The sequence below is a fragment of the Mobula hypostoma genome, chromosome 4 (genome assembly GCF_963921235.1).
Source record: "Mobula hypostoma chromosome 4, sMobHyp1.1, whole genome shotgun sequence".
Taxonomy (NCBI): domain Eukaryota; kingdom Metazoa; phylum Chordata; class Chondrichthyes; order Myliobatiformes; family Myliobatidae; genus Mobula; species Mobula hypostoma.
Window position 1 is genome coordinate 7,527,251 of NC_086100.1, and position 23,939 is coordinate 7,551,189.

At 49.2% G+C, this 23,939-nt stretch overlaps 1 protein-coding gene across 1 annotated transcript in view; it reads left to right on the top strand.

Moving 5' to 3' along the window:
* The window catches only part of fndc3ba (fibronectin type III domain containing 3Ba), a 386,847-nt gene that overhangs the window by 297,974 nt on the left and 64,934 nt on the right, over positions 1–23,939 (top strand). The window contains exons 13-18 of the mRNA XM_063045278.1: positions 607–781; positions 9,454–9,540; positions 13,840–13,978; positions 17,772–17,843; positions 18,524–18,642; positions 23,657–23,762. Of these exons, the coding sequence (XP_062901348.1) occupies positions 607–781; positions 9,454–9,540; positions 13,840–13,978; positions 17,772–17,843; positions 18,524–18,642; positions 23,657–23,762 (698 nt within the window). The remainder of the gene's footprint in view (positions 1–606; positions 782–9,453; positions 9,541–13,839; positions 13,979–17,771; positions 17,844–18,523; positions 18,643–23,656; positions 23,763–23,939) is intronic.

Genomic DNA, 23,939 nt, shown 5'->3' on the forward strand with positions numbered 1-23,939 from the left:
GTGTTTTTTTCCCTCCGTCTTCCTCTAACCTCACTCATCCCTCAATTCCTCACTACCCTATCACTCCTCCTTCACTACCTCCCATCTCTTTTATCTCTTTACCTCAATCACCTTGTCCCTTCCCACCATTCCCCTCAACCCCATCCTCATCCTCTCCCCTACTAACCCTTACCTCTGTTCCACTCACCTACTGTCCCCTCACCTCACTCATCCTCCACCACCTCCCTCCTTTATCCCAACCCATCCATCTCCCTCCTTATCTCAATAATCCTTTCACTGCCTCCCTTCTCTCCAATCCTCCCATGTCTTCCCTCGCTCCTGCCACTTCTCCCCTCGCTTCTCACTCCCCAATCATCCCTTCTTCACAAACCCTCTCTCTCCTTCCCCACTTCCCTCCCACTTCCCCCCTCCTTCTCCCCTTCTCATCTTCCCTCCTCCTCCCTTCTCCCCCTCCCCTCCCCTCCTTCCCCTCCCTTCCCTTCCCTCTCCGCCTCTCCTTTCCTGACACCACTCCCTTTTCCTGCCTCCTGTTCCACCCCCACTCCTCACTCCCCCATTCCCTTCCCCTCACTCTCCCCCCTCACTCCCCCCCACCCCCATTTGTAGTGGATTCAGCCAGGAGGTGGTGTGCTACACGGCAGGGAACGTGCCTCAGACGCCGGCTTCCCCTCGCCTGGTGCGGGCGGGGGTCACCTGGGTGTCCCTGGAGTGGAGCCGGCCAGACGCCACGCTGCCCGAGGAACTCATCACCTACGTGCTGGAGATGGAGGACAGCAGCTCGGTGAGTGACCAGGGGCATCACCCAACCCTCGACTGCTGCCTACCTCAGTGGAATGAGCAGTGTCCCCAAGCCTGACCCTGTCTCCATTGCCATCCTCGATTAGCGACTCCCACACAACCACTGAGTCACAGAGTTAGAGAGAGTCACAGAGCAAAACGAACACACACAGGCCCTTCGGCCCAGCTAGTCCACGTGGACCACCCTGCTGGCCTGAATTTCCTGCACTGGGCCCATATCCCGCCGAGGCCCATCCCTGCATGTACCTTTCCAAGTGCTTCTTAGTTTTAAACACAAGAGAATCTGCAGATGCTGGATATCTGGAGCAGCAACCACAGAATGCTGGAGGAACTCGGTAGGTCAGGCAATATCCTCAACCTTTCATTTTGTTTTCATTCTGCCTCTCCCTTCTCACACTAAATCTATGCTATAGGACCATAAGAAAGAGGCGGAATTAGGCCGTTCGGCCCATCGAGTCTGCTGCACCATTCCAGCATGGCTGATTTATGTTACCTCTCAACCCCATTCTCCTGTCTTCTCCTCATAACCTTTGACACCTGAATAATCAAGAAGCTATCAACCTCCACTTTAAATATTCCCAATGATTGGCCTCCACAGCTACCTGTGGCCATGAATTCCACAGATTCAACACTCTCTGGCTAAAGACGCTCCTCCTCATCTTCGTTCTAAATGGGCGTCCCTCTATTCTGAGGCAGTGCATTCTGGTCCTAGTCTTCCCCACATCCACTCTATCCAGGCCTTTCAATAGTCGTTAGGTTTCAATGACATCCCCCCTCATTCTTCTGAACAGGCCCAGAGCCATCAAACAGTCCTCGTGCATTAACCCTTTCATTCCCGGGATTATTCGCGTGAATCTCCTCTGGGCCCTCACCAATGCCAGTACATCTTTTCTTACATAAGGGGCCCAGCTGCTCACAATACTCCAAGTGTGGTCTGGCCAATGCCTTATAAAGCCTTAGCATTATATCTTTGCTTTTACACACCAGTCCTCTCGAGATGAATGCTACCATCACAGTTGCCTTTCTCATCACCAGCTCAGCCTGCAAGTTAAGTTCACCTTTAAGGAATCATGCGCAGGACTCCCAAGTCCCTTTGCACCTCGGATTTTTGAATTCTCTCCCCATTTAGAAAATAGTCTATGCATTTATTTCTTCTACCAGAGTGCATGACAAAACACTTCCCAACACTGTATTGCATCTGCCATTTGTTTGCCCATTCTCCTAATCTGTCCAAGTCCTTCTGTAGACTCTCTGCTGCCTCTACGTCACCTGCCCCTCCACCTATCTTTGTGCTCCCTAGTTTTAGACTCCTCTTCCCTGGGGAAAAGACTGTTACCGTTCACCTTCCCTAAGCCAAGGGGATAGTGCCGGACAACAAGGGAACAGGCCCCTCGGTATACAGTATCCATCCAGCCCACCAGCTACCAGCTTCCCCTAATGACATTCAATGACACTAATCCATAACCTTCAACAGAACAGTACAGCACGGAGACCCACAATATTGTGCTCAACTGATTAAGACCATAAGACAGAGGAGCAGAATGACTCCATTCAGTCCATCGAGTTACTCCACCAGTCAGTCAGGGCTGATTGATTATCCCTGTGAACCCCCATTCTTCTGTCTTCTCCCTGTAACCCTTAAAACACTTACTAGTTAAGAACCTGTCAACCTCCGCTTTAAATATACCCAGTGACGTGGCCTCCACAGCCGTCTATGGCAACAAACTCACCTTCCTCATCTCTGCTCCAAATAGACATCTGCCTATTCTGTGTCCTCCAGTCCTAGATCTCCCTCTATAGGAAACATCCGCTCTATGTCAATTCTATCAGGCTTTTCAATACTTGAGCACCTTCATTCTATTCACAAATAGCAGGATTTCCCAGTGGTTAACCGTTTTAATTCCAGTGCCCATTCCCATCCGACATGTCGGTCCGCAGCCTCCCCGCCTGATCTGACATATTCGTCCACGGCCTCCCCTACTGGTCGGACCTGTCTGTCCGCACCCTCCCCTCCCGATCCGACGTGTCGGTCCGCTGCCTCCCCGCCCGATCTGACCTGTCGGTCCGCGGCCTCCCCACCCGATCTGACATATTCGTCCACAGCCTCCCCTCCCGATCCGACGTGTCGGTCCGCGAACTCCCCTCCCGATCCAACCATTCTGTCCGCGGCCTCCCCTCCCAATCCGATGTGTCGGTCCGCGGCCTCCCCTACTGATCGGACATGTCCGTCCGCACCCTCCCCTCCCGATCCGACCTGTTGGTCCGCGGCCTCCCCTACTGATCCGACTTGTCGGTCCGCACCCTCCCCTCCTGATCCGACGTGTCGGTCCGCGGCCTCCACTCCCGATCCGACCTGTCGGTCCGCGGCCTCCCCTCTCGATCTGACCTGTCGGTCCGCGGCCTCCCCACCCGGGTCTGACATATTCGTCCACAGCCTCCCCTCCCGATCCGACGTGTCGGTCCACGAACTCCCCTCCCGATCCAACCATTCTGTCCGCGGCCTCCCCTCCCAATCCGATGTGTCGGTCCGCGGCCTCCCATACTGATCGGACATGTCCGTCCGCACCCTCCCCTCCCGATCCGACCTGTCGGTCCGCGGCCTCCCCTACTGATCGGACATGTCCGTCCGCACCCTCCCCTCCTGATCCGACGTGTCGGTCCGCGGCTTCCCCTCCCGATCCGACCTGTCGGTCCGCGGCCTCCCCTACTGATCCGACATGTCCGTCCGCACCCTCCCCTCCTGATCCAACGTGTCGGTCCGCGGCCTCCCCTCCCGATCCGACCTGTCGGTCCGCGGCCTCCCCTACTGATCCGACATGTCCGTCCGCACCCTCCCCTCCTGATCCAACGTGTCGGTCCGCGGCCTCCCCTCCCGATCCGACGTGTCGGTCCGTGGCCTCCCCACCCGATCCGACGTGTCGGTCCATGGCTTCCCCACCCGATCCGACGTGTCGGTCTGCGGCCTCCCCTACTGATCCGACGTGTCGGTCCATGGCCTCCCCTCCCGATTCGACGTGTCGGTCCGCGGCCTCCTCTCCCGATCTGACATATTCATCCACGGCCTCCCCTACTGATCCGACATGTCGGTCCGCGGCCTCCCCTACTGATCCGACGTGTCGGTCCGTGGCCCCTGCTACTGATCTGACGTGTCGGTCCGTGGCCTCCCCTCCCGATCTGACCTGTCGGTCCGCGGCCTCCTCTCCCGATCTGACATATTCATCCACGGCCTCCCCTACTGATCCGACATGTCGGTCCGCGGCCTCCCCTACTGATCCGACGTGTCGGTCCGTGGCCTCCCCTCCCGATCTGACCTGTCGGTCCGTGGCCTCCTCTCCCGATCTGACATATTCATCCACGGCCTCCCCTCCCGATCCGACGTGTCGGTCCGCGGCCTCCCCTACTGATCCGACGTGTCGGTCCGTGGCCTCCCCTCCCGATTCGACGTGTCGGTCCGCGGCCTCCCCACCCGATCTGACATATTCATCCACGGCCTCCCCTACTGATCCGACATGTCGGTCCGCGGCCTCCCCTACTGATCTGACGTGTCGGTCCACGGCCTCCCCTACTGATCTGACGTGTCGGTCCGTGGCCTCCCCACCTGATCCAACGTGTCGGTCCACGGCCTCCCCTACTGATCCGACGTGTCGGTCCGCGGCCTCCCCACCCGATCCGACGTGTCGGTCTGCGGCCTCCCCTACTGATCCGACGTGTCGGTCCGCAGCCTCCCCTCCCGATCCGACGTGTCGGTCTGCGGCCTCCCCTCCCGATCCGACCTGTCTGTCCGCGGCCTCCCCTCCCGATCCGACGTGTCGGTCCGCGGCCTCCCCTACTGATCCAACATGTCGGTCCGCGGCCTCCCCTACTGATCGGACATGTCCGTCCGCACCCTCCCCTCCCGATCCGATGTGTCGGTCCGCGGCCTCCCCTCCCGATCTGACCTGTCGGTCCGCGGCCTCCCCTCCCGATCCCACCTGTCAGTCCGCGGCCTCCCCTACTGATCCGACGTGTCGGTCCGCAGCCTCCCCTACTGATCGGACATATCCGTCCGCACCCTCCCCACCCGATCTGACCTGTCAGTCCGCGGCCTCCCCTCCTGATCTGACATATTCATCCACGGCCTCCCCTCCCGATCCGACGTGTCGGTCCGCGGCCTCCCCTACTGATCGGACATGTCCGTCCGCACCCTCCCCTCCCGATCCGATGTGTCGGTCCGTGGCCTCCCCACCCGATCTGACCTGTTGGTCCGCGGCCTCCCCGCCCCATCCGACATCTCAATCCGCGGCCTCCCCGCCCCATCCGACATGTCGGTCCGCGGCCTCCCCTCCCGATCTGACCTGTCGGTCCGCGGCCTCCCCTCCCGATCCCACCTGTCAGTCCGTGGCCTCCCCTCCCGATCTGACCTGTCGGTCCGCAGCCTCCCATACTGATCGGACATATCCGTCCGCACCCTCCCCTCCTGATCTGACATGTCGGTCCGCGGTCTCCCCTCCTGATCCGACATGTCGGTCCGCAGCCTCCCCTACTGATCGGACATATCCGTCTGCACCCTCCCCTACTGATCCGACCTGTCAGTCCGCGGCCTCCCCTCCTGATCCGACATGTTGGTCCGCGGCCTCCCCTCCTGCCATAATGAGGCCACCACCGGGCTGGATCATAAGACAAAAGGAGTAGAACTAGGCCATTCAGCCCATTGAGTCTGCTCATTCATTCCATCATGGCCGATTTATTAACCCTCTCATGCCTTCATACATTCTCCTGCCTTCTTCCCGTAACTTTTGCACCCTGACTAATCAAGAACTTAACAGCCATCTCTTTAAATACACCCGATGACTTGGCCTCCACAGCCATCTATGACAATGAATTCCACAGATTCACCACTCTCTGATGAAAGATAGTAGTTAAGTACCAGAGCAAACTTATCCCTTTTCCCTGTGTAATGTCCATATCCCTCTATCTATACCTCTCATAATCTTATAAACCTCTTTCAGATCTCCTCTTACCCTACGCCACTCCAGAGAAAACAATTCAGGTTTGACAAGCTCTCATTGTCTCTAATCCAGGCAGCATCCTAGTGAGCCTCTTCTGCATCCTCCAAGCCTCCAAATGCTTCTTGTAATACCTAACATCAAACAGTACAGGCCCTTCAGCCCAGAATGCTGTACCAATCTATATAAACCTACTCTACGATCAATCTAATCATTCCCTCCAATGAAGTCCATAACCCTCCATTTTCATGTATCCTACCTGAGAGATTCTGTGACGGTGTGCGCTGGCAATGTCAGAACCCAGGAGACAGTCTCCGATGTAGAGACGGCAATCAGGGTTTATTCATAATAATTCCAGCAGAACATCAGTGGCTCATCCAAGTGACACTGTGAGAAGTAACATTCTCAAAACTAGGACCCCGCGATTAGTGGAAATCGAGCGTCCACCTGAATAATACAAGTAACACAGAATCCCCAAGCCAATCAAAATAAACAGAAAGCACCAGGAGACAGCATTACAGCCAAACAAACACAAGCAAATCTAACAATTAATGGCTCTCGTTAAACAGCAATTAACCAATACAAGTTCTCTAAAAACATTGGCACCCAAAACTCTCCAGCTCCCCTCACAGGCCCAAAGAGCTCATGACAGATTCTTTAATATTCTTATTGGATAACAATATTCTAATGATAACAATTAACCTGTAAAATAGCCAGATTTGAGGCACATGATATCTGCTATAGAAAAAAAGTAAGAAGCTTCTGGAAAAATACAGAAGTTGCTTTACTACAATTTCTGGAAAAATGACTGAATAATTCCATGTATATATATAGGCAGCTATATTAAAGTACAAGAAAGCATAGGAAAGTTAGACTACAAAAACAGTAGCATAGCAGTTAGCATTATGCTATTACACTTAAGGGCATCGGAGTTTGGAATTCAATCCCAGCATCCTCTGTAAGAAGTCTCTCTACGACCTCCCTGTGGAACGTGTGAGTTTCCTCTGGGTGCTCAGGTTTCCTCCCAAAGTCCAAAGACGTACTGGTCAGTAGGTTAATGGGTCATTGTAAATTGTCCAGAAGGGATTAAATCAGTGGTGTGGGTCATTGGGCCAGAAGGCCCTGTCCCCTGCTGTATCTTTAAATAAATTGACTTATGGACATCTGGCCATGCTTAAGACCAACAATGTTCATGACAGAACATAAGACATAGAAGCAGAAGCCATTCAGCCCATCGAGTCTGCTCCACCATTTCATCATGGCTGATTTATTATCCGTCTCACCCCTGTTCTCCTGCCTTCTCCCAGTAACCTTTGACGCACTGACTAATCAAGAATCTCTGCATTAAGTATACCCAAAATCTCTGCAGGTCCAGAGAAAACAACCCAAGTTTGTCCAATCTCTCAATGTAGCGCAACTACAGAACAACTAAGAAGCTTCAGGATAATACAGAGGCAGCTATACTGGAAAACCACTGAACAATTATACATTTATACACATATATAGGTGATTGTATAAAATAAAAGCACGCCTAGGTATGTTAAACTACACGAAAAACAAAAATCTCTCCACTCTAACCCAAAGGGAGGTCTCCTCATCTTCCCTTTTAAATCCTCTTTGACCACCCCAAACTCCATTCCCCCACCCTCCCTGCGGTTCAGTCCCAGATATCTGACATTTTGCTCTTTAAAGTCAAAGTTAAATTTATTATCAGAGTACATACATGTCACCACATACAACCCTGAGATTCTTTTTCTGCAGGCAACTGTAAACAAGATCAATGGACAGCAAATGGTGCAAATGCAGAAATAAATAAATAGCAATAAATAACGAGCATGAAATAACAAGATAAAAGAGTCCTGAAATTAGTGTAGCTAACCCCTTTTGTTCAAGAGCCTGATGGTTGAGGGGTAGTAACTGACCTTGAACCTGGTGGTGTGAGTCCTGAGGCCCTTGTACCTTCTATGTGACGGCAGCAGCGAGAAAAGAGGTTGGCCTGGGTGGTGGGGATCTTTGATAATGGATGTTGCTTTCAAACATCAATGTTTCATGTAGATATTAATTCACTCTGTGAAACCTCATCCCCTCGAATGACCTCCGTGTCCCTGTCACGTGGCTCCCTTGGAGCCCAGGAACAATTTCCTGCATGTAGTCCTTTGTGGGGCTCAAACCACATCACCAGCACGATCAAACAGAGATTAAATTCAATTTCGGAATCAGAATCAGGTTTATTATCACCGGCATGTGACGTGAAATTTGTTAACTTAGCAAGTTTATTGTCGTTGAACTGTACACAAGTAGACAGCTAACGAAACAAAGTTCCTTAGAGAGCAAGATGCAAAGCACAGTACATCTATCACTTACAGTAGTGGTGGTTGTGTGTCTTATCCAACCATGCCAGGGAACCTGTACAGGAGAGTTCTTAAAGTTCCACACTCTCAATCTGAGGAGTCTGGGTCCAGTGGTACAAGTAGTTGTCACAGCTGAGATTTCCTTGATTGCAGTGGATGATCATGACTTTATCTGTGCCTTGCCATGCCCTCGCTCTCCATAGAGTGTTACAGAACCACCTTCCTGGCCGTTAGATCTCACTGTAGATCTCATCTGCCAGGTCTGCCCGTGCTGACTTCACACACTAGGACAGGCATGTCCCTATCTCACCGGGGTACAAGGCCCGCCAGCTACCCTCACCGGGTTTAGTGTGCCTCTCAAGGCAGTGTAACAGGGTGTGGCCGCTGTCACATGCAGACAGCTACTTGGAGCCACAGAAGAAAGCTGAGAGTCCGGAGGGGAGCAAAGGTGAGTGAACTACCCTGAGTGAACATGACAAGCCCCTTCACCAGAGCTGCTATCCCTCCCTGGACACCCCATACACCCCACCACATACAGCACATAAAACAATATTAACACAGATATAAAACGTTTTCTGTGATGTACAACTGCTTAACTGTGAGTGATTGCCTTAGCTGTTTCTCTTGCGATCGCAAGACCATGTTGGACATCGGGGATTGATAATGTAAAATACTGCAAGTCTTTTTCCTTTTGCTTTTTGGTGAGACAGACAGCAAGGGAGTTCGCTTCGGTTGTAACAAGGACTAGGTATCAAGCGGCGGGCTTGCCCTTTGCAGCAGTCCAGGAGAGGAGGTGCCGGAGACGGTGTCGCGTGGCATACACGCTGGGTTGAGAGCTAGCCCCCTCCTGTGTTCACTCAGTGGAATGACAATGGGTTGTGTGCATATATGCTGAGAACTGTTTGTTTTTGCTGATAACACCTGTGCACCATCAATTTACAGGACATGCGCTCAGGGATTTAGACTCTATTTTACTGCTATATGTGCTTTGTGCTGTGTATGACTGTTAGTGTTGTGTTTTGCACCTTGGCCCAGAGGAACATTGTTTCGTTCAGCTGTATTCATTAGTCTTCCTGTATGTTTAAATGATAATTGAACTTGAACTACAAGTTGACATGAAGTGCATATACAGCATCTAGTTTGCTACTGATGCTGTCATAAGTAACGTGTACTGGGTGTTCAGAACTCTCACAGCCCGGGGAAGGAGCCACACAGTCTGATACAGCGTTACCTTCTGCTCGACGGTAGAGGGTCAGAGAGATGGTGATGTTCGGATGAGAGGGGTCAATGACAATACTGAGGATGTTGCTTTACCACAGGTGTCGGGCTTCCAAACAAAATACACAGGGGAAGAGCTGACCTGCACGGTAAAGTCACTGACCAGGAACACACAATACAAGTTCAGGGTAAGTTGGCCTGTTCCTCTAACAGATTCTCTAGCTTCAGGTCATTTTCTTCCCCACTCCCTTCCCTCTTCTTCCATTCCCTGTTCTGGATCCCCACTTAGCTCTTCTCTTCTCCTCACCGGCATATCACATCCCTCTGGTTCCCTCCTCCTTCCCTTTCTCCTATGATCCACTCTCCTCTCCTGTCACATTCCTTCTTCTTCAGCCCTTTAACTTTGCCACCTATCACCTCCAGCTTCTTAATTCACCTGCACACCCACCTTCCTCCCCACCTGCCCTCACCTACCACCTTCCTGCTCGTACTCTTCCCCCTTCCTCCACCTTCTTATTCTGGCTTCTATCCCCCTTCATTTCCACTCCTGTTGAACGATCTCAGCTCAAAATATCGACTCTCTATTCATTTCCATAGATGCTGTCTGACCTGCTGAGTTCCTCCAGGATTTTATGACCATAAGATATAGCAGCAGAATTGGGCCATTTGGCCCGTTGAGTCTGCTCCGCCATTTCATCATAGCTGATCCAATTTCCTCTCAGCCCCAATCTCATGCCTTCTCCCCGTATCCCTTCATGCCCTGACCAATCAAGAATCTATCAACCTCCGCCTTAAATATACATAAAGACTTGGCCTTCACAACTGCCTGTGGCAAACAGTTCCACAGATTCACCACTCTCAGGCTAAAAATTCCTCTTCATCTCCGTTCTAAAAGGAAACCCCTCTATTTCGAGGCTGCGTCCTGTGGTTTTAGATTCCACCACCATAGGAAACATCTGCTACTCTTTGCCTATTCTCCTAATCTGTCTGTCCTTCTGTAGCCTCTCTAATTCCTCAAAACTACCTGCCTCTCCACCTATCTTCATATCATCTGCAAACTTTGCAACAAAGCCATCAATTGACATATAACGTAACAAGAGTCGGTCCCAGCTCAGAGCCCTGTCGAACACCTCTAGTCACTGGCAGCCAGCCAGAAAAGGCTCCCTTTATTCCCATTCTGCCCCCTGCCAATCAGCCACTGCTTTATCCATGCTAGAGTCTTTCCTGTAATACTAAGGGCCCTTATCTTGTTAAGCACCTTGTCAAAGGCCTTCTGAAAATCCAACTACACAACATCAATTGACTCTCCTTTGTCTATCCTGCTTGTTATTTTTTCAAAGAATTCCAACAGCTTTGTTCAGGCAAGGTTTTTCCTTGAGGAAACCATGCAGATTTCGGCCTATTTTTTCATGTGCCTCCAAGTACCCTGAGACCTCATCCTTAATAATTGACTCCAACATCTTCCCAACCACGGAGGTCAGACTAACTGGCTTATCATTTCCTTTCTTTTGCCTCTTTCCCTTCTTGAAAAGTGGAGTGACATTTGCAATTTTCCACTCTTCTGGAACCATTTCAGCATTTAGTGATTCTTGAAAGATCATTACCAATGCCTCCACAATCTCTTCAGCCACCTTTTTCAGAACCCTGGGATGTAGTCCATCTGGTCCAGGTGACTTATCTACCTTCAGAGCTTTTTATGTGTATTACTCTGTGTCTGTCTTCAATCTTCACTGTCTGGGCAGCTGGAGTGGCAGGAAGTGGTTGGTATGGTGACTCACTTTGTACACCCCTCCCCCAGCGGTCTGTCCATTGGGCCAGAACCCTCTCAGTGGACAGGACACACACCAGAACGCAGATACCAGAATCTGCAGTGACACACAAAATGGAACTCAGCAGGACAGGCAGCATCTGTGGGGGGGGGGTGGGGGGGAGATCAGGCAGAAGGTGTTTCAACTCAAGAACCTTCAGCAGTGTCAAAAGACAGAGATAGTCTAAAGAGATGGGGGAAGGTGTGGAGCAAGAGCTGGGAGGTGATGGGCAGATGGAGGAGGGGAGAGTGGGAATAGTGACCGAGGCTGGGAGGTGATGGGTGGATCCACGTGAGGGGGAGTGATGGGCAGATGGAGGAGGGGAGAGTGGGAATAGTGACTGAGACTGGGAGGTGATGGGTGGATCCAGGTGAGGAGGATGATGGGCAGATGGAGGAGGGGAGAGTGACAGAGGCTGGGAGGTGATAGGTGGATCCAGGTGAGAAGGGTGATGGGCGGATGGAGTGACCAAGGCTGGGAGGTGATGGAAGTGACTGCAGATGATGGGATCTGATCGGAGAGGAAGGTGGAGCATTGGACCAAGTGAGGGAGGTGGGGAGGTCCGACAGAAACAGTGGTGGGGGGTTGTGGGGGGACCCAGTGGGGGGAGTAAATGGCTGACGGGCAGTTGGTGTAGGGTGGGGAGGGGGAAGTAGCAGGTTGATGAGGGCTGGGTTGGGTGTAGGAGGATCTGGATAGATCAGGAGGAGGGATATAAGGGACAGCGGTGGGAGCAAGTGACCAGAAGTTGAGGGATGTGATATTGAAATGGGATTGGTGTATTACTGTCTCTTGTCCTGAATGTGACATGAGGTGCTGTTCCTTGAGTATTTGTTTAGCCTTACTGTGGTAGTGGAGGATGCACAAGGCCAGTGTGGGAGTGGGGAGGGACGTTGCCCAAGGCTTCCCCTGGCGACAGCCAGAGGTCTGATGTAGTGCTATCTTCCTGATGCTCTCTCAGGTAGACAGATGAGATCCCATTGCCAATAATTTGGAGCGGAGAGAGAGTTCCCAGGGTCTTTGAACAGCGGCAGAAAGTGCTCTGTCTGATTAATGCCCAGTGGACTTTTGGCAGTATCTTGCTGTGCACACACGATTTCCCTCCTTTTCAATTACTTACCAGCACCGAACGGGCGGTAAACAGTGATAAACACAAGAGATTCTGCAGGAAACCCAGAGCAACGCACACAAAATGCTGGAGGAACTCAGCAGGTCAGGCAGCGTCTAGGGAAAGTAATAGAGAATTGATGTTTTGGGCCAAGACCCTTCTTCGGGACTGAGAAGGATGGGGGAAGATGCCAGAGTAAAAAGGTGGGGGGAGGGGAAGGAGGCTGGTTGGAAAGTGATAGGTGAAGTCAGGAGAGTGAGAAAGGTCAAGGGCTGGAGAAGAAAAAGTCTGATAGGAGAGGAGAGTGGACCATAGGGGAAAGGGAGGGAGGAGTGGCTCTTGGGGGAGTGATAGGGTAAGGATGGGAAGGATGCAAACTTTTTTTTAACCAAAAGGATAAATCGTTATTCATGCCATCAGTTTGGAGGATCCCCAGATGGAATATAAGATATTGCTTCTCCGCCCTGAGGGTGGCTTCATTTTGGCACAAGAGGAGGCCATGGACTGACATGTCAGAACAGGAATGGGACTGTTATTACTGTCTCATCGATTTTTATGGTATTTATTTAGTGATAAAGTGTGGAACAGGCCCTTGAAGCCCAACGACCTATAAAGCAACCCACTAGTTCAATCCTTGTCTAATCACAGAAGAGTTTACAATGGCTGATTAACCTATTAACCAATACATCTTTGAACTGTGGGAGGAAATTGGAACTCCTGCAGGAAACCCATGTGTTCCTGGGAAGAATATACAAACTTTGTACAGAGTTGAATGGAATTGAACTCTGAACTCTGACACCTCAAGCTGTGTCAGCATCATGCTAGCCGCTACCTTGGTGCCCCTTGCCCCTCGTGTGCTGAGGTAGAGTAGAAAGCTTTTGTTTGCATGCCTTCCCCATCACTACGTACACAAAGCATGGGGTAGTATGAAAGGAAAAGAGAAGGCAGAATAGAGTGCTGTTGTTACAGATAAAGTGCAGTGCAGGCAGGCAAATAATGTGCAAGGGCCTCGGTAGCGTAGCAGTTAGTGCAACGCTGTTACAGCTCAGCGCCAAGAGTTCGGAGACGAATTCCAACGTCAGCTGTAAGGAGTTTGGACGTTCCTCCCGGTGACTGCATGGGTTTCGTCACACAGTCCAGAGACGTACTGGTTAGTAGGTTAACTGGTCATTGTAAATGATTGTGTGATTCGTCTAGGCGGGCTGCTGGACAATGTAGCTCATTGCGCTAGAAGGGCCTTTTCCACGGTGTATTTCTTAACAAATAATGAGTCCATATTTTATTATATGAGAGCTTCGTTCAGTAGTCTTAATAACAATGGGGTAGAGGCTGTCCTTGGCCTGCTGGTACAAAAACATGTACCTGGTTCTGCCTCTGCTTCCCAGTTGGAGAGGGAATGTCCGGGGTGGCTGGGTTTTTAATTATACTGACTGCCTTACTGAGACAGTGAGGAATGTGGACAGTGTATGAAGAGGAAGCTGGTTTGCCTGACGTGCTGGGCTGGGTCCGCTGCTCTGTGGTGTGTGACTGGTGTCTGATCCCTGCTGACGTCTCCATGTTTCTATCTGCAGCTGATAGCTTCAAACTCGGAAGGCAAGAGCAACCCCAGCGAGGTCCTGGTCTGCATCACCAACCCAGACCAGCCAGGACCCCCCTCCACGCCCTACCTCATCAACCCCGCCACCTCGCACAGCCTCCACCTCAAGTGGGGTAAGTGTAAACCTTCCCCACCGCTCCGCCCTTCCTCTCCCCGAGCTCGACAGCCGATACCGATCACAGCTCACTGGCAGAATCCTGGGACAGGCCCGGGGGCTTACACCACGTCTCTGATATAATTCGTCCCACAGCCTCTTGGGTTTTTCCTTGTCACAGAGTCCCACAGCATGGAAAAGGCCGTATGGCCCACCTGCTCCATGCTGACCAGATGCCCCATCCACTCGGACTGGGGAATTGGAATCGGTTTGTTATTGTCACACGGTCTGAGGTACAGCCGCCTGCCATTCATCCGGATCGACGGTGGTACGGTGTTAGCTTGACGCGGTTACAGTTCGGGGCTTTACCGGATTTCGGAGCTGAATATCGGCGCTGGTCTGTAAGGAGCCTCTGTATTTCCTACCCGTGGCATGTATGTTTTCCTCAGCCAGTCCAGTTTCCTCCCACAGCCCAAAGACATACCGGGTCATTGCAAGTTGTACCATGATTAGATTCGGGTTAGTTGGGGTTGTGGAGCAGGAAGGTTTGCTAATGCTGCACTGTAGAGTTTAAACTAGAATTGCAGGGGTATGGAAACCAGGGTGCCAGAGCAGTTAGTAGAGAGTTTGTGAAGAGAGATGTTGGTAAACCTCAGACAAAGGTAGGAAACAAAAGGTTGAGCACGGAGTGACTAGAGTCCTGAGCTGCATATACCTCAATGCAAGAAGCATCGTAGGAAAGGCAGATGAGCTCAGGGCTTGGATCAACATATGGAATTATGATATTGGGCAAGACAGTGGCAAATGAAATACGATGTTGGAAAATGCATGGCCGTGCACTTTGGTAGTAGAAGTAAATGTGCAGACTATTTTCTAAATGGAGAGAAAATCCAAAAATCTAAGATGCAAAGGCCAGAGAAATAATAACGGGGCCAAGAAGATGAACTAAATAAGTATTTTGCATCAGTCTTCACTGTGGAAGACACTGGCAGTGTGCCTGTGTTGAAGGGTATGAGGGAAGAGAAGTGAGTGCAGTTACTATTACAAAGGAGAAGGTATTACAAAGCTGAAAGACCTAAAGGTACATAAGTCACCTGGACCGGATGAACTGCACCCTAGGGTTCTGAAGGAGATAGCGGGAGAGATTGTGGAGGCATTAGTAATGATCTTTCAAAAATCATTGGACTCCAGTATAGTGCGAGAGGACTGGAAAATTGCAAATGTTACTTCACTCTTTAAGAAAGGAGGAAAGCAGCAGAAAGGAAATTATAAACCAGTTAGCCTGATCTCAGTGGTTGGGAAGATGTTGGAGTCAATTGTTAAGGACGAGGTTATTGAGTACTTGGTGACACAGGACAAAGTAGGATAAAGTCAGCATGTTTTCCTTCAGGGAAAATCTCGCCTGATGAACCTGTTGGAATTCTTTGAGAAGATTACACCTAGGATAGATAAAGGGGATGCAATGGGTGTTGTATATCTGGACTTTCAGAAGGCCTTTGACAAGGTGCCACACATGAGGCTGTTTAAGAGCCCATGGTATTACAGGAAGTTACTGGCATGGTTAGAGCATTGGCTGATTAGTAGGAGGCAGTGAGTGGGAATAAAAGGATCCTTTTCTGTTTGGCTGCCAGTGACTAATGCTGCTTCTTTTTATGCTGTATTTCAATGATTTAGATGATGGAATTGATGGCTTTGTTACCAAGTTTTGTAGATGATATGAAGATTGGTGGAGGAGCAGGTAGTGTTGAGGAAACATGAAGGCTACAGAAGGAATTTGACACATTAGGAGAATGGGCAAGAGAGTGACAAATGAAATACGATGTTGGAAAATGCATGGTCATGCCCTTTGGTGGTAGAAATAAATGTGCAGACTATTTTCTAAATGGAGAGAAAATGCAAAAATCTAAGATGCAAAGGGATCTGGGAGTCCTTGTGCAGAACACCCTGAAGGTTAACTTGCAGGATGAGTCAGGGTTGAGGAAGGCAAATGGAACGTTAGTATTCATTTTAAGAGGTCTAGAATACAAGAGCAAGGATGTGACGCTGAGGCTTTATGAGGCGCTGGTGAGGCCTCACCTTGAGTATTGTGAACAGTTTTGGGCTCCTCATCTGAGAAAAGATGTGCTGGCATTGGAGAGGGTTCAGAGGTGATTCAAAAGGTGATTCCAGGAATTATCATATGAGGAACGTTTGATGGCTCTGGGTCTGTACTTGCTGGAATTCAGAAGGATAAGTGGGGATCTCATTTAAACTTTTCGAAAGTTGAAAGGCCTAGACAGAGTAGATGTGGAAAGGATGGTTCCCACGGTGGGAAAGTCTAGGACAAGAGGGCACAGCCTCAGGACAGAGGAGCGTCCTTTTGAAACAGAGATGCAGGGTATTTTCTTTAGCCAAAGGGTGGTGAATTTGTGGAACTTCTTACCACAGGCAGCTCTGGAGGCCGGGTCATTGGGTGTATTTAAGGCAGAAATTGATAGGTTCTTGATTGGACATGGCATCAAAGGTTATGGGGAGTGGGGCTGAGGAGGGGAAGAAAGGATCAGCCATGATTGAATGGTGGAGCAGACTCGATGGGCCAAATGGTCTAATTCTGCTCCTGTGTCTTATGGTCTTATGGGTAGCATTACTGGCTTGGGAAAATGTCTCAGCATACTCAGTTAGGACAGACTGGAGAACTCGATTTGTTCAAAGGTTCATTTATTGTCAGAGTATACAACTCTGAAACTGTTCTTCTCCAGGTAGTCATGAAACCAAGAAAGAAAAGAAAAGCAGCACAATCATCAACCTCCTACTCCCAGCTCCCTGCACGAAAATAATGAACAAAATGGACAGTCAATCCCCAAATCCCCCCCACACAAAAAAAATGACCAAACAGAACAGACACCACGACCCCCAAATCCCCCCTCTCACACAAAAAAAGATGAAGAAAATTGGGCAAAAGATCAAAGAATATAAAAAAACTATAAGACTGAATAGAAGTCTGTTGTCCATGTCCACATCCAAAACGTAGAGAAACCTGGGCCACACCCTCCAGCCACAGTGGCAGGCTCTCAACTCTCAGGTACAGAGCGATCAAAAGACTAGTGAGGCATTATGACAAATAAAGTTGGTCTTTAATTATATTCGTTAATCTCACTGGCTGCAGTTGGCCTCTAGTCCTGCTACGTATCCGTGCAAAGGGTGTCATGGTTGTGTTCAAACCACTATCTCATCTCACCCCTCCACTTCTCCAATCCGAGACCCTTGCACACCTCCAGGTCCCCTCTGGTGCCCATGCTTTTGTAATTTGGGTCTTGCACTCATAGAACTTTGAACAGTACCACAGGAACAGGCCCTTCAGTGCACAATGTTGTACTGAACCAAATAAATTAGTAATCAACACACATCAAAGTTGCTGGTGAACACAGCAGGCCAGGCAGCATCTGTAGGAAGAGGTGCAGTCGACGTTTCAGGCTGAGACCCTTCGTCAGGACTAACTGAAGGAAGAGTGAGTAAGGGATTTGAAAGTTGGAGGGGGAGGGGGAGATCCATCACATTCATGTACCAGTTAGAGTTAGTGAGTTGTTGGTACCGGGACTGTGGAGATGTTTTCGGGCTGCCCTCAGCACATTATCAGACTGTGTTGGCCATTAATGCAAATGACACATATGTTTGTTTCCATGTACATGTGACAAATATTCTTCATCTTCTTCTATCTTCTAGTCCGATACTATCCCTGTTCGTCTCTTTAACGATGTAGATTGTAGTTACAAGTAATGCAATGACCCTATTGGTAATTGCTTTCCTAACACCAACCCTTTTGGTCTTTGCAGACTCACCACAAGACAATGGGGGATCAGAAATTCTCAAGTACCTGCTGGAGTATTCGGAGGGAAGTTCGGAGGGTGAGGTCTCATTAATGTTCCTCCTTTTATACTAGAGTCTCCATTTCCCACTGGTGCTGGGGTTTTCCAGGAGTTCCCACTCCAGAGATACTGGAAACCCCCTGTGGGCCAGCCAATGTCTAAGCCGACAGAGTGAGGTTTATTCCTGGGATGATGCCTTAGAGAAACCCTCTTTAATATGCTTGCATCCCAGGAAGATGCTCCCTGTTTATTCATTCCAAAACAATTGATTAAGAATATATTTTCATATCCCTCATTCCCCACTATAGTGACTTTGGGATACAGTCAGACTTGTATCCCTCATTTCCCAGTATAGCTTATAGGGAACACAGTCTATCCTCATTCCCCGGTACACTGTATGGGGATCACAGTCTATCCTCGTTCCCTGGTGTAGTGTGCTGGGAACCAGTCCCATATCCCTCATTTGCCAGGTGAGTGTGTTAGGAATCCATTACTGTATCCATCCTTCCCCAGTATTTCAGGCTAAGGGACTATACAGTGTGATAAGCCATAGGGAGTTGCTGCACCTCACCCTGGTCTCCACGACACTGGGTGCAGAGGTCAGGCCTCTGCCCACTTATAGGTTGATATCCTCGCCTGGTATGCAGTGAATTGTCAGTGGTGATTGGACGAGGGAGCTTCGGGAGATGCTCATGTTCCTCCTCAATGTCCTTTTACAGGAAGCCAGTGGGAGGTGGTGTACAGCGGATCGTCCAACGAGTACGTCTGCGAGGAACTGAAGCCCGGCACCTTATATCGGCTCAGAGCCTGTTGTATCAGCACTGGAGGTCACAGCCAGGTACAGCAGCCAACATCTTATAGCCCCTGCTTCGAGGACAAAAAACCCAGGACACGCCAGAAAGAATAAATAGGCCAGGCACCAAGCCGAACTCCGCAAAAAGGCTTTGGGATGTGGATTAGGAATTTCCCAGCTACAGGGTAGTAAATCTGTGGAATTCATTGCCGCGGATGGCCAAGGAGGCCTAGTCATTGGGTATAAAGTGGAGCTTGAAAGGTTCTTGATAGGGAGAATGTCAAAGGTCATAAGGAGAAAGCAGGAGAATGAAGATAGACTCAGATTAGCTTTATTTATCACATGCACATTGAAGCATACTATTAAATGCACTATTGACACCAAGTCAAATTAGCAGGGATTTTGCTGGGGGCAGCCCACACATGTCGCCACACTTCTGGAACCAACACAACTCACTAACCCTGACCTGTACATCTTTGGAATATGGGAGGAAACCAAAGCACCTGGAGGAAACCAGATGGTCACAGTGAGAATGTACAATCTCCTTATAGACTGTGGAGGGAATTGAATCCAGATCTTGCGCGTGAAGCTATAACAGCATTACGTTTCCTGCTGCTCCACCGTTCCGGCCCAATGAGATGGAGGGGGAAGATCAGTCAACTTTGATTGAACGGTGGAGCAGACTCAGTTGCCTGAATCACCCAACTTTACTCCCTTGTCTTATGGTCATGGAAACTTGAAGGTTTAATGTGGGTTTTGAGACGGGATAGAGGAGTGTGGGGTGGATATTCCAAAATCAGGGCCCAGGAAGCTAAAGCATGGTCACCTGTGATGGAGCAATTAAGTTTGTAACGCCCCCTGTCATCACCAATGATAAAATAAATAATCACACTTTATTTTACTTGTGCACAAGGAGAACAGCATGGCCTCTGTCGCCAAAAGGTTCTGAAGTCTGAACAGAAAAATAATATTTGTATACAGAATTGGCTTATCAATTACGGATATTGGCCATGTGGTAAACTATTTATGTTTGAATTACTTACCTGAAAAATCAGTCATCATTTGCAATCATCATCATCAGGTGCCGTGCCCAGTTTGAGCTTTGACGACCATCGCCCACACACTCCTGTTTCGGGTCAAGTGGATCAATTCATTGCTATTCATTTCCAGTTCTCTGGCTGCTGTCTCCATCATCATTTGTCTTTGTCTTCCTCTTGCTTTCTTCCCTTCAATCTTTCCCATAATTACCGTGCATTCTAACTCCTCTTTCCTAATCACATGTCCAATGAAGTTATGTTGCCTTTTCATGATCTCATACGTTATTTCTCTTTTTGTGCTTGCTCTGTTCATGACATCCTCGTTAGATATTCATTTCATCCATGATATTCTTTGCATCCTCTTCAGAAACCACATCTCTGCTGCTACAATTCATTTCCTCATGTTACTAGATATTGTCCAACATTCTGAGCCATATAACATAACTGGATAAAGGTAACATTTCAGTACTCTGAGGCGGGTTGTCATGCCCAGTTTAGTATGGGTCAGTACACTCGGATGTCTTTTGCCATCCCTATTCTTCTTTTGATGTCCAAGTCGCACCTGCCATCTGATGTCATCCAGCTTCCTGTGGCAAAAGTTCTGTACTTGTTTTATGTCTTCCCCGTTTATTCTCAGCCTGCAGATAGGATTCTCCTTCTTTTTGAATATCACCATACATTCTGTCTTTTTACAGTTGACAGATAGACCCATTTTTGCACTTTCTTCAACAATTATTTCAATTAAGTTTTGTAGTTCTTCGTCCGTACTTGCAATTAATCCAATCTATACTCCTCATAATTTTGTATACCTCTGTCAAATCTCCTCTCAATCTTCTGTCAGTGGTCCCCAATCTCCGGGCCGCGAAGCATGCAGGTGTGCAGCGGTAGCCAGGACGTATCCAGCACATCTTTAAGCAAAAAGCTGAAATAAACAAGCTAATTGATTAGCTGCCACCGGCACGTAAATGTCGGCCCAGATCAGAGGCGATTCATCGACAATCGCCTCTGATCTGGGCCAACATTTACGTGCTGGGAGGCACCTAATTAATTAGCTTGTTTATTTTGGCTTTTTTCTTAAAGATGTGCTGAATGCGTCCCGGCTACCGCTGCACCCCTGCATGCTTCGTGGCCTGATATCGATCCGCGGCCCGGAGGTTGGGGACCACTCTTCTACGTTCTAAAGAATACAGTCCTAACTTATTCAATCTTTGCTTATAACTCAGGTCCTCCAGACCCAGCAACATCCTTGTAAATTTTCTCTGTGCTCTTTCAATCTTGTTTACATCTTTCCTGCAGATAGGTGACCAAAACTGCACACAGTACTCCAAATTAGGCCTCAACAACATCTTATACAACTTCAACATAACGTCCCATCTCCTGAACTGAGTACATTGATTTATGCAGGCCAACGTGTCAAAAGCTTTCTTTACAAACCTAACACGAGGAATTCTGCAGATGCTGGAAATTCAAGCAACACACATCAAAGTTGCTGGTGAACGCAGCAGGCCAGGCAGCATCTCTAGGAAGAGGTATAGTCGACGTTTCAGGCCAAGACCCTTCAGGACTGACGAAGGGTCTCGGCCTGAAACGTCGACTGTACCTCTTCCTAGAGATGCTGCCTGGCCTGCTGCGTTCACCAGCAACTTTGATGTGTGTTGCTTTACAAACCTATCTACCTATGATGCCACCTTCAATGAATTAGAAACATAGAAACATAGAAAATAGGTGCAGGAGTAGGCCATTCAGCCCTTCGAGCCTGCACCGCCATTCAGTATGATCATGGCTGATTATCCAACTCAGAATGCTGAACCAGCCTTCCCTCCATACTCCCTGATCCCTTTAGCCACAAGGGCCATATCTAACTCCCTCTTAAGTATAGCCAATGAACTGGCCTCAACTGTTTCCTGTGGCAGAGAATTCCACAGATTCACCACTCTCTGTGTGAAGAAGTTTTTCCTCATCTCGGTCCTAAAAGGCTCCCCCTTGATCGTCAAACTGTGACCCCTCGTTCTGGACTTCCCCAACATCGGGAACAATCTTCCTGCATCTAGCCTGTCCAATCCCTTTAGGATTTTATACGTTTCAATAAGATCCTCCCTCAATCTTCTAAATTCCAACGAGTATAAGCCTAGTCGATCCAGTCTTTCATCATATGAAAGTCCTGCCATCCCAGGAATCAATCTGGTGAACCTTCTTTGTACTCCCTCTATGGCAAGAATGTCCTTCCTCTGATTAGGGGACCAAAACTGCACACAATACTCCAGGTGTGGTCTCACCAAGGCCTTGTACAACTGCAGTAGTACCTCCCTGCTCCTGTACTCGAATCCTCTTGCTATAAATGCCAGCATACCATTCGCCTTTTTCACCACCTGCTGTACCTGCATGCCCACTTTCAATGACTGGTGTACAATGACACCCAGGTCTCATTGCACCTCCCCTTTTCCTAATCGGCCACCATTCAAATAATAATCTGTTTTCCTGTTTTTGCCAGCAATTATGTACCTTTATTCCCAGATTCCGTTGTTCTACCACACTCCTCAATCCCTGACCGTTCACTGTGTGAGACCTACCCTGGCTGATCCTACCAAAGTGCAAAATCTCGCACTTGTCTGCATTAAATTCCATCAGCCATTTTTGAGCCCATTTTTTCCAGCTGATGCAGATCCCTCTGCAACCCTCTACTACCACTCCCCGGCTTCTTCCACAAAGCCAATGTCTAATCCAGTTTACTACCTCGTGCTGAAAACTGAGCGACTTAACCTTCTCGACCAGCTCCCATGCAGGACCTTGTCAAATGCCTTACTAAAGTCCATGTAGACAATATCTATTGCCTTGCTTTCATCCTGGTAACTTCCTCAAAAAACTCTATCAGATTGGTTAGACATGACCTACCACACACAAAGCCATGCTGGCTATCCTTAATCAGTCCCTGTCTGTCCAAATGCTTATATATCCAGTCCCTTAGAATACCTTCCAATAACTTTCTACAACTGATGTCAGACTCACTGGCCTATCATTTCCTGGTTTCTGTTTACAGTCTTTTTTGAACGGCGGAACCACATTGTCTATCCTTCAATTCTCTGGTACCTCCCTGTCACAAAGGATGATTGAAATATCTCTGCTTGGGCTCCATCATTTTCTGCACTTCCCTCTTGAAGATCTGATAGAGGTTTACAAAATTATGAGACGTAAAGACAGGCTAAATGCAAGCAGGCTTTTTCCACTGAGGTTGGGTGGGACTGTAACTAAAGGTCATGGGTTAAAGGTGAAAAGTTTAAGGGGAACATGATGGGAATCATCTGCACTCAGACAGTAGTAAGAGTGCAGAATGAGCTCAAGTGGTGCGTGCGAGCTCGATTTCAATGTGTAAGGTTAAAGGCATCCGTTAGTCTTGCAAGACCATGGATCTGCGCCTGGAAAGTCTTCACTCTCCAGGGCGCAGGCCCGGGCAAGGTTGTATGGAAGACCAGCAGTTGCCCATGCTGCAAGTCTCCCCTCTCCACGACACCAATGTTGTCCAAGGGAAGGGCATTAGGACCCATACAGCTTGGCACCAGTGTCGTCGCAGAGCAATGTGTGATTAAGTGCCTTGCTCAAGGACACAACACATTCCCTCGGCTGGGGCTCGAACTCACGACCTTCAGATCGCTAGTCCAGTGCCTTAACCACGTGCCCATGTGTAAGATAGGTAGATGGATAGTAGGGGTATGGAGGGTTATGGTCCCTGTGGCTGGCTGGTTAAATGGTTGATCATGGACTAGATGGGCCAAACAGCCTGTTTCTGTGCTTTACTTTTCTATGACTTGATGGCATGAGGGGAGTTTCTTCACTCAGAGGGTGGTGTGAGTGTGGTACGAGCTGCCAGTGGAATTGGCGGTTGTGGGTTTGATTGTAACTTTAAAGAGAAGTTTGGATAGGTACATGGGTTAATGAGACTGATTGGATCAAAGAGCCTGTTTCGGTTCTGTAGTGCTCTATGACTAATTCTCTGCCCTTCTGTACCGCCGGCCTCGCCGCTGCAGTGTTCTGACAGTCTGTCTGCCCGCACCCTGAGCATGGCACCTGGATTCTGCCAGCCTCCCAGGCTCGTGGGGAAAGCCAAACACAAGGAGCTTCAGATCGAGTGGGGTAAGTGCCGAGTAAAGGCATGATTTCTGACGACACAGGGAGATGGGAGGGAATCTCTCAGACCTCAAGGACCACTTAGCAGGTTCTACGGGAATGAACATAGAACAGAGATCAGTACAGGAAAGGAACAGCACCTTTGGCCCACAGTGTTGTGCCGAATCAATTAAATTAGTCATC